Genomic DNA, 11,945 nt, shown 5'->3' on the forward strand with positions numbered 1-11,945 from the left:
TGGAGGGATGGCAAAAGTGGAGGTGGAGGAAGAGACCCCACACTTCAGACCTCTCAGGGAGAGGTAAGCAGCTCCATGCCTTCCCAGGGCTCAGGAGGCATGCTGAGAGCCATCCAGGAAATGGAGTCTCCTATGAGGGGGGATCAGTTGGCGTTTGGTGATGAAGACATTAATGATGATGTGCCTGATAATGTCAAGCCCCAAGCAGGGGATAAAACAGTTTTTGTGCCATATGAGCAATGTTGAAAGTGTGCCCAGTGACAATCAGGTTGCTAATGCTATGTGTAGCAATGCTGTACCTGCTGATGCTGCAGCACAGCAAGAGTTGCATTTAAAAAATTATATTTCTGTAGAGGAACTACAAGTCTCAGCCCAGCCTGTTAACCCTCCTTTAGCTGAATCTAAAGCTGTTTGCCCCACAGCTGCTGAAGCCTCTACAGCACAGCTTCAGGAGACAGCTGGTATTGCAACAGAAATTGTGACTATTCCTGATGGGAAATTGAATGTATGTGCGACTGATAGCAATTGTCCCAGTACAAGTGTAACGGACAGTTGTCCCAGCTCAGTCCAAGCAATTAATTATAATAATAATAATATACAGACTACTGTGACATCAGTGTGGGGCCTTGGCCCTGATAAGCCTATGTTTGCTCAGGTGGTACGCTCTGCTCCTGGTAACTCCACTTCCAAGCAGGTTTTCCCACTACAAGCTACCACTTTGAGCATCCCAAGATCTGGTCTTGGGTCTCTGACTTCTGCTGGGGGTCCGAGAAGAAATGTAGTAATTCTTAAATGGGAAGGGGATGCAATCCCTCCAGCACGGTGTGCGGTGATGCATATGATTTTGGAGATGGGTTTTGGGGCGAACGACCTCTATGCCCTAATACATGTAGCTGGGACATGGGAATATATTATTAGTTTCACCAGGCCAGAGGGTCTTGACCTGTTCTGGGAGCGATATGAGGTTCGGTGCAGGTCAGGACCTGAATGGGAAGGTCTGGTCCCAGTTGCAGTTTCACAGAGGTCAACAGTGAAAAAATATCACAATTATTCTGACTAATGAGAGTGTTCCTGCTCGGGATCTAAAGGTCTGGTTAAAAAATGATGGTGAGGTTTTTACCAAGCCCAATAAAATCCTTGAAGAGCGTAACATCTGGACTGGGGGTTGGTCAGTAATGGTCAGGTTGGCCAGGGATGGGAATGTTGCCCGTCCCCTGTCCTCCTCAGCTTTTATAGGGAGGGATAGGATGACTATTTTCTACCCTGGTCAGCCGAAGCTGTGTCACCATTGTGGAGAAAAGGGGCATTTGAGCTCCTCCTGTTCAGCCTTGATATGTTCAGTGTGTCGGGGTCAGGGTCATATGGCTAAGGACTGCACCGATATGATCAGGTGCAACCTTTGCCTGCGCCGTGGCCATCCCTACAGCAGATGTCCTGAAGCCTGGCACAATATGGAGAAGGAGGTAATAGATGACTTGTCAAGGCTGGACGGGATGGAGAGTGAGGCTCCTGGTGTACCATCCTCCTCTGCGGTGACCGACTCCCCTGGTCCTGTTCAGGATCCCTCTCCAGTTCCTGTGGCCACCCCTCCTGTGTATGTAAGTATTCCTTTTGTATCTGTCTCTGTGTCCCCCCAGCCTACTGTACCCTCTCCTCTTGTGTCAGAACCTTCCAAGTCTGTGCCCCCCCCCCCCGGGACAGTTACCCCCCAGGAGTCTACCCTTCCTAAGTCTGATTCAAAGGGAAAACCCCTCTCCACCACGAGTGGTAGAAAGTATCAAAAGGGGTGCTGCTTCTTCCTCTGTAAAGAAGTCTTCTCTGAAGACTTCAAAGAAAAAAGCAAGGGATGATGGCATCTCTGAAGCTGACCTGCAGTACCTGGAGGAGAGAAGGAAGGTTGGGTGGTGGAAGAGGCAGGCGGTGAGGACAGACCGGGGTCAAGAAGCCCCAGTGCTTGTCTCCAACCGTTATAGGTCCTCTAAGTGGGATATTTCCTCATCTGGGGCTTCTTCAGAGCAATTCTGAAATGGAGTTTGAGGCTGCCTCAAGAAAGAAAGAGGCTTCTGGTGATGAGCTGCAGAGGGGAGCTAAGAAGCAATCCACCCAATAACCCAAATGGCGGTTCCCCCTCCGTTTAAGGGGCGACAATAAATGTCGCCAGCATTAAGTCGGTAAGAGCTCATTCAATGGCTTTCTTTTTGTTCAGCCAATTAGATGCTGAAATTTTATTTTTGAAAGAGACTAGGCTCACCTCCTTGGCAGATATTCATATGGCCAAGAGAGAGTGGAGGTATGGTCCATCTTACTGGTCTCTTGCGGCCGAGCCTTATGGCGGTGTGGCGGTGTTGTTTAAAACCAGCATGGTAACTGTCCGGCGGGTTATTGAGGTGGAGATTGGGAGATGTATGGTCTTAGAAGTCCTTGTGGGAGGGCAGGACCTGCTCCTAATTAATGTTTATGGACCGCACACAAAGTGGGACAGGAAATGCCTTTTTACAAGGATCAAGCCATTTCATTTTACATCCCAGAAAGTGTTTTTTTGGAGGTGACTTTAATACAGTAACTAGGCCCAAGGACAGGAAGGACTTCAAGGACAGGCTGGGATATGATAGCATTTTATTAAATAGTATGGTTAGGGATGCTGGTCTTGTGGATGTGCACATTAAGCACCTCCCGGATGACACCGGGTTCACCTTTCATCGAGGTAGTAGTCAGAGTAGGATAGATAGTTTTTTTTTGAAGGAGACCTCTCCTTTCTCACCCCCAGTGGTGCAGGCAGTAGAGTTCTCTGATCACTGTATGCTATCTGTGGTCCTGAATGCTTCAGACGCCCCTCAGAGGGGCAAGGGCATCTGGAGATTGAATTTGACTCTACTGAAGGAAAAACATGTTAGACAATCATTTGAGAAATTCTTTCAGGCTCAGGTGACCATCCTGGACTTTTGTAGCAGCAAGGCTGAGTGGTGGGAGCTGACCAAAAAGAGGATCGCTGGATTCTTCAGGGGCCTAGCCAATAGAAAACAGTTTAATAAATACATGATCTACCAATGTTTACTGAGGAAACTGGATATTCTTGTCTCGAGAGGAGGAGATCCTGGGGCAATCTTCGAAGTGAAACTCCTCCTCAGGAAGTGTCAATATGACCGGCATGCCTCTTTGGTTCTGGAGAGGGACTATGGGAAGTACCACTCGCCTGACCCTTACCAGAACTGCAAACAAGGTGTAGCTGTTAAAGCGGTCATTGTCCTTTAAGAATAGTACAGGTTTCTTGACAAAGTCCAGGTCAGGGATCCTGGAGGTCATGAGGTCCATTTATGCTGACCTTCTTGGGAGTAAAGAGCTTGACCATGACAGGATGAAAAGCTTTTGGACTCTACTCCAGGTCTAAATGGTGGAGATGTTCCATTGATGAATTTGACAGAGGAGATCACAGTTGAAGAGGTGATGAGGGCAATTGAACAGCTTGCCATCAAAAAGTCACCTGGACCGGATGGCTTGATGGCTGAGTTTTACAAAGCCTTTAAGTCTATTCTGGCCCCACATTTGGTAGAAGTTTTTAAGAGTTTCCCTCCTGGGGGGTGATTTCCCCTTCCATGAGGCACTCGGCTGTGATTCTTCTTTCAAAAGGTAAATATCCTTTAATAATTGAGAATTGGCGCCCCATCAGCCTTCTCAATGTCAATAAAAAGATACTGGCAAAGATATTTTTCTGGCGCCTATCGTCAGTAGCAGAGTCTTTGCTTTCTCGCCATCAGCACTGTTCGGTCCAGGGTAGAAGCACCTTCACAGCGGTTTTAGCTGTCCGGGAGACCTTGGAGCTGTGCAGGGCTGCAGGCTGGGGAAAGTATTTGCTGACATTGGATCAGGCAAAGGCTTTTGTTTGTGTTAACCATGAGTACCTGTGGTTGCTCCTTAGTAAGTACGGTCTGCCGGGTGGTTTTGTCGATTGGTTGAAAGTCTTGTATAAGGGGGCAGAAAGCTTTCCTCTTGTTAATGGTTGGGTTGGGCAGTCCTTTGAAATTGGCTCTGGAGTGCATCAGGGTTGTCCCCTAAGTCCCCTGCTCTATGTGTTTGCAATCAACCTCCTCATCAGGAGGCTAGAGAGCGGCATGTTGTGTGGGGTACCAGTGGGGCTCCCCGGTGAGCCGCCTTTGAGGGTTGTTGCCTATGCGGACAATGTGTCGGTGATTGTCACTGGGACCGATGAAGCAGAGGAGGTGGTATCTCTGACATCACGTTACTCTGAAGGATCAGGCTCCAAGATCAATCAGGAAAAGAGTGACGTTTCTGGATGGGAAAGGAAGGTGAGGGGTTTGATCTCCTGGACACCTTTATGCCCTGTACACATGGTCGCAAATTCAGACGGAAAAGGTCCGATCGGATTATGTTGTCGGAAAATCCAATCGTATGTGGGCTCCATCTGACTTCTTCCATCGGAAATTGTGACGGAAAAAATTTGAGAGCTGGATCTAAAAAAATCTGATCTGACTTTTTCCAATCGTTTGTAGAAAATTCAGACGGACAAAGTGCCATGCATGCTCAGATTAAATTACGAGACCAAAGCTATTGGCTACTAGCCTCTACATAGTCCCATCGTACGCAACCAACGTCACCTCGTTCCGAATGATCGGATTTTCTGACTACTTTGTCTGACCACGTGTATGCAACGCAAGTTTCGTCCAAAAAATCAGATGGATTTTGTGGTCGGAATGTCCGACCGTGTGTACAGGGCATTACACTGCCCCAGGAAAAAATTAAGATACTAGGCATTGAATTCGGACACGGTCATTATGGCCTCAAAAACTGGGAAGACAGACTGGAAATTGCCAATACTAAGGTGGTCAGCTGGAAGAGAGGGAATTTATCTCTGAGGGAAAGGGTTGATCTGATTAAGACTTACCTGATTCCGATATTCTTGTATGTCAGCTTTGTCTGCATCTTACCAGTGTCTCTCTATGCTAGGGTCAGTAGTGTGTTCTTCCAGATGCTGTGGGGGAACAGACTGAACCCCATCAAGAAGAATGTCACCTATCTATCCAGGATGGAGGGTGGCTTAGGTATGGTCAACCCAGTTCTTTTCTTTTCACTGCTTTTTCTCAAATTTAACATTGGTAATATGCTTGCAGTGGAACCTCCTGGATGGGTAGGCATATTTAGATCTTGGTTTAGGCCTTTTCTACGACTTTGGGAAGAAGGTGGCCAAGTGAAGAATCTCAGGGGTCATCGTGGTCAGCTACCAGCCTATGTTGCTCCGTGCCTGAAGTTACTGCGGCATTGGCGATTGTCAGCTGAAGATCTCAGATCCGAGGAAAGTCCTTATGAGTCGAGTCTTGAGCGAAGACTTTCATGACCCACTGGCCTTAAGGGATTGCCCAGGCCCAGTTTTGAGGGTGGGGTTAAGACTGATTCATTTGGATATTACATTTAGGGATCTGGCCTGGTTGTGCTTCCATGGGAGGCTTTATTATTTGGGCAATGTGAAATTCTGCAGTGGGGTGGATCATAGCTGTCCTCGGGAGGAGTGTGCTGATGAGGAGGAGACTATGAACCATTTTCTGCCCTTTTAACAAATGTAAATAGTTTTCTAAAAATATTTTGGTAGTGGACTATGTATATATTGTATATATTCTGAACATGGATGTGTATTCCTTTGATTTCTGTTGAAGTTTTGTACTATGGTTTCATTTTTTACTTTTGTATAAAATTGGCTGCTTGATTCTTTTCAATAAAATATCAATAGGGCCCCATCATTGGTATCAGTGGGATGAATAGTGCCCCATCATTGGTGTCAGTGGGAGGAATAGTGCCCCATCATTGATATCAGTGGGAGGAATAGTGTCCTATCATTGGTATCATTGGGAGGAATAGTGCCCCATCATTGGTATCAGTGGGGGGAATAGTGTCCTATCATTGGTATCAGTGAGAGGAATAGTGCCCCATTATTGGTATCAGTGAGAGGAATAGTGTCCTATCATTGGTGTCAGTGGGAGGAATAGTGCCCCATCATTGGTATCAGTGGGAGGAATAGTGTCCTATCATTGGTATCAGTGAGAGGAATAGTGCCCCATTATTGGTATCAGTGAGAGGAATAGTGTCCTATCATTGGTGTCAGTGGGAGGAATAATGTCCTATCGCTGGGACAACAAGAAACTGTTGTATCTTTTTAATATTTATATTTTGTTGCTCCTCCTCATCTCTCTGGGTATAAATATGAGGAGTCCTTGGCCTTGGGCAATCCTCAGAGGTAGGCTGGCAGGGGGCTGAGACCACTCCATAAATACAGTACCTGACAAAACTGAGTACACCCCTCAGTCACATTTTTGTGCATATTTTCTTCTATCTTTTCATGTGACAACACTGAAGAAATTACACTTGTCTACAATGTAAAGTAGTGAGTGTACAGCTTGTATAACAGTGCAAATTTGCTGGTCTAGGCTATAAGAAGATTTCCAAGACCCTAAAACTGAGCTGCAGCACAGTGGCCAAGACCATACAGCGGTATAACAGGACGGGTTCCACTCAGAATAATTGCTTATCCCTGCTCTACATAAAGATGGCCTAGGCCAGTGATGGCGAACCTTGGCACCCCAGATGTTTTGGAACTACATTTCCCATGATGCTCATGCCCTCTTCAGTGTAGATGAGCATCATGGGAAATGTAGTTCCAAAACATCTGGGGTGCCAAGGTTCGCCATCACTGGCCTAGGCTATAAGAAGATTGCCAAGACCCTGAAATTGAGCTGCAGCACGGTGGCCAAGACCATACAGCGGTACAACAGGACGGGTTCCTCTCAGAACAGGCGTCGCCATGGTCCACCAAAGAAGTTGAGGTCACGTGCTCAGCGTCATATAGAGGTTATCTTTGGGAAATAGACACACTGCCTTAACCCTCTTGGGCATGGAGGTCATCAGAGCTTCACAGGTTGTCACAGGAGTCCTCTTCCCCTCCCCCATGATGACATCACGGAGCTGGTGGATGTTGGAGACCTTGCGCTCCTCCACTTTCCGTTTGAGAATGCCCCACAGATACTCAATAATGTTTAGGTCTGGAGACATGCTTGGCCAGTCCATCACCTTTACCCTCAGCTTCTTTAGCAAGGCAGTGGTGGTCTTGGAGGTATGTTTGATGCAGTGTGCAGCGTATGGTCTGAGCACTGACAGGCTGACCCCCCCCCACCCCTACAACCTCTGCAACAATGCTGGCAGCACTCATACGTCTATTTCCCAAAGACAACCTCTGGATATGACGCTGAGCACGTGACCTCAACTTCTTTGGTGGACCATGGCGAGGCCTGTTCTGAGGGGAACCCGTCCTGTTATAACGCTGTATGATCTTGGCCACCGTGCTGCAGCTCAGTTTCAGGGTCTTGGCAATCTTCTTATAGCCTAGACCAGTGATGGCGAACCTCGGCACCCCAGATGTTTTGGAACTACATTTCCCATGATGCTTCACTACACTGAAGAGGGCATGAGCATCATGGGAAATGTAGTTCCAAAACATCTGGGGTGCAAAGGTTCGCCATCACTGGCCTAGGCCATCTTTATGTAGAGCAGGGATAAGCAATTAGCGGACCTCCAGCTGTTGCAAACCTACAAGTCCCATCATGCCTCTGTCTCTGGGTGTCATGCTTGTGGCTGTCAGAGTCTTGCTATGCATCATGGGACTTGCAGTTCTGCAACAGCTGGAGGTCCGCTAATTGCATATCCCTGATGTAAAGCAACAATTCTTTTTTTTCAGATCCTCAGAGAGTTCTTTTCCATGATGTGCCATGTTGTACTTCCAGTGACCAGTATGAGAGAGTGAGAGCGATAACACCAAATTTAACACATCTGCTCCCCATTCACACCTGAAACCTTGTAACACTAACGAGTCACATGACACCGGGGAGGGAAAATGGCTAAATGGGCCCAATTTGGAGATTTTCACTTAGGGGTGTACTCACTTTTGTTGCCAGCGGTTTAGACATTAATGGCTGTGTGTTGAGTTATTTTGAGGGGACAGGAAATTGACACTGTTATACAAGCTGTACACTCACTACTTTACATTGTAGACAAGTGTCATTTCTTCAGTGTTGTCACATGAAAAGAGAGAAGAAAAGATTTACACAAATGTGAGTGAGGGGTGTACTTACTTTTGTGAGATACTGTAGACATGGGCCATGCCAGCAAGGGGCAGTCAGGTGGAAGATGGAGATACATGGTTGAGGAGGCTGTCGGTGGCCCTCAGGGGTACCCCCTAGTCTGGGTGGGGAGGTGTCCTGCCTTGGGTCAGGGCTCGGGTGCTGGAAAGATCCTGCCATAACACATGGGAGGAAGTATTTCCTGGAGGTACGGGAGCAAGAGAGGGCAGAGTGAGCAGAGCAACACTGTTGGAGACTAAGAAAGGGGGAGAATGCCATATGTAGCCGGTCTCCCTTACATCGCCAAGACATCGGTGTAGTTAAGTCTTCATCCTTCCCTGAGAGATCTCCTGAGGGTCAGCCGGGTGGGCTGGTGAAGAGTCAGTTGGGTGGACTGGTGTGGAGAGACAGCCAGGAGGGTTGGTGAAAGAGGTTGGCAGTCCCTGAAGAGGTGATCCTGGGATCAGTGGCCACAAAGGTGAAGTTACCCTCTGTTTCGCTGCAACTGCGCTACACAAAGTGGGGCTACGAGTTCCTGCCTGTGATGGGCTATTGCTCATCTGACTGGGGGCATGTCAGATCATTCAAGGGATTCAGCTGGAGCCAGAAAATCATTGTGTAGAAGGAGCAGGGCCGTCTTTAATATTGATTGGACCCTGGGCAAACATTTTCTTGCCCCCCCAATGCAATTTCGCTCTCCACCTGCTCTGATATATATATATATACACAATAAATAGCCGCTAGACTCAAAATTGGTTTACTGAATCAGATCAGGCAGCGATTGCAATTGGTTGCCAGAGGTTACAGTATATCATTACCGCTTACTGACTGGTTGCTAGAGGTTACAAGCACATGTTGCGGCTCACTGATTAGTTTCTAGAGGTTACAGCACATTATTTCAGCTTGTTGATTGGGTGCTAGAGATTACTGCACTTCATTAATTCTTACTGATTGGTCGCTAGAGGTTACAGGACATTATCTCCTCACTGCCTGCACACCATGGACTAGGGAGGTGAGGGAACCCATCTCCTAGGGATCCTAGAACTCCTGGGATCAGTGGCAGTGCTGGGGGGAAGGGAGGGTGTGATCAATGGCAATGCTGATTTTTTTTTGCCGACTACCAATTTAAAGAGGAGTTTCAACACTGGCCACCAATAAAATAGGGGTTTACACTGACCACTAATGTAATAGAAGCATTCACAGTAACCAGCAATGTAAGTAGGGATTTACACTGACCACCAATGTAAGGGGGACATTCACACTTAACACTAGAGTGAATGAAAGGATTCTACACCAAGCCCCAATGCAATGAGAAGATTTACACTGACCATCAATGTAAGGGGGACCTTCACACTGAACACTAGAGTGAATGAAAGGATTCTGCACCAACCCCAATGTAATGATAAGATTTACACTGACCACCAATGTAAGGGGGACATTCACACTGAACACTAGAGTGAATGAAAGGATTCTACACCAAGCTCCAATGCAATGAGAAGATTTACACTGACCACCAATGTAAGGGGGACCTTCACACTGAACACTAGAGTGAATGAAAGGATTCTGCACCAACCCCAATGTAATGAGAAGATTTACACTGACCACCAATGTAAGGGGGACATTCACACTGAACACTAGCGTGAATGAAAGGATTCTGCACTAAGCCCCAATGTAATGAGAAGATTTACACTGACCACCAATGTAAGGGGGACATTCACACTGAACATTAGACTGAATGAAAGGATTCTACACCAGGCCCCAATGTAATGAGAAGATTTACACTGACCACCAATGTAAATGAGACATGTAGCCTGCGTTCACATTTGTGTGTGTTGGGAACGCATGCAAAATCGCTTTCCTGACACGCGCTGCCCTTTTGCCGATACACAGCAGTGCCATCAATTGTTAATGACACCCTCCCCCATCTGCTGACACGTTCCTTGGCACCAGGTGATTTTGAAAAAGGATTTGGGACTTTCTTCTGCATTTCTAGCGCATAGAGAAGCCCATTGAAATGAATGGGCCGCCCTACACGTCACCTCCATCTTTATCCACCCTGTCAGTACACCTAAAACCCCTGCTAACCTCGGCACCCCAAACCTCCCCCCATTCTCTCCTCTCCAACCCTCCACCCCTTTAACTCTACCTGCCTCCTCTGCTCATCTTTGCACCCACCTTCCTTACCTCTGTACATCCCCTCCTTGCTCACCTGTGCACCCCAAACTGTAATTCCTTCTCTGGCTACCCCTGGGCACCTCAAACTACCCCCCCCCCCACCAATTTGCTTACTTTTGCAGAACAGGCTGATGGTAGGCTTAATGACCACGGTTGCAGGCAGGACTTTCAAGCATGGCCCTTTACCTCCCCAGTGGGCAGCATTCAGTATAGGTGATGGTGGATATGACATCAGGGCGGTATGATATACATATGAATGCCACCTTTATTTACATACCAATGGCGCCGACCATGGATATTTACATATGAATGCCACTGCTATTTATTTATGATATATTTATCATATATTATTATATATGATATATTATATATTTATATTAATATATAATTTAATATATTAAATATACTAATTAATATATTAATATTAATTAATTAATTAACATTAATATTATAATATTAATTAATATTAATATATTATAATATATTATAATATTAATTTATATATATATATAAATATATATATATATATATATATATATATATATATATATGTATGTATATATATATATATATATATATATATATATATATATATATATATATATATATATATATATATTTATATATTTAATTTAATATATTATATATTTATCATATATTATTATATTTATATATATTTATTTATTTATGATATATATATAAATGCCACCTTTATTTACATATCAATGGCGCCGACCATGGATATTTACATATGAATGCCGCTGCTATTTACATATCAATTCTGGTTATTTATATATAAACACAGGGTCTGCAGGTGCGTCATCTATACACAACAATAGGGCAGAGCTGGGCCGAATTAGTAGCAGAACTTCACACTGAGATATCGGGACGCAGCACAGGACTAGAACTTTAAGATACGGGAGAATTTAAACCGGGATAGTTTGCAAGTATGAGGCAGCTACTTTGATCCCCACAACAATGACAGGGCCCAGGGCAGCTGCCCCTTTTGCCGTGCCTTAAAGATGGCCCAGAGGAGGAGAGTGAAGGAGACTTTATATAGGAAGATGTTCCTGAAGTTTTGCTGAAATCAAGTAGGCATCCCATAATCTCCCGTCCCTATCCAAGTTATTAACCCTCATTAAATAAACGCAAAATCACAGACTGTTCTCTGTCTCTGGACGCTTGTGAAAATTCAGTGTGCCTGGCTGTGCAGGAGTGTGGGATCCAAGATCATCTGCAACTCCTATGGGGGTAGTGCTACGTATATAAGACTGGATTGGACAACCCCTTCAGGATGTCAGAAAAAGCCCGGAATGTCTATACTCACCAGATGAGGCTTGGAGGAGGACACAGAGCAGGAGGAGAGCGGTCTGGGATCTCATGGTGAATGAGGCTCTCATGCAGCAAATGACACAGATAGAGAATGTATAGAGAGGAAACTATCATGTGGTTAGCCCATTTCTGGGGGACGAGTTTACAGGACAACCACACGTCACACTTAGAGGTGGCAGAATATCTCTCACTCCCTTCTATGCGCATTATAGAGAGGCGAGACATTTACAATATCACATATCAACACGCTTTCACTTCCCTCCCCGAGATTCATTTTAACAACACCGTTGTGACATTTTAAAGGGAACTTCTAATGGT

General features: G+C 45.7%; 1 protein-coding gene across 1 annotated transcript in view; it reads right to left on the reverse strand.

Annotated features, from left to right (window-relative positions):
* Positions 1-11,694, reverse strand: part of LOC143981555 (uncharacterized) — a 54,737-nt gene extending 43,043 nt beyond the window's left edge. Inside the window, exon 1 of the mRNA XM_077479500.1 lies at positions 11,623-11,694. Coding sequence (XP_077335626.1) covers positions 11,623-11,677 — 55 coding nt within the window. The 5' untranslated portion in view covers positions 11,678-11,694. The remainder of the gene's footprint in view (positions 1-11,622) is intronic.
* Positions 11,695-11,945: the final 251 nt, after the last annotated feature.

Source organism: Lithobates pipiens, unplaced genomic scaffold (assembly GCF_037356315.1).
Source record: "Lithobates pipiens isolate NorthernLeopardFrog02 unplaced genomic scaffold, aLitPip1_a1.2 Scaffold_16, whole genome shotgun sequence".
Taxonomy (NCBI): Eukaryota; Metazoa; Chordata; class Amphibia; order Anura; family Ranidae; genus Lithobates; species Lithobates pipiens.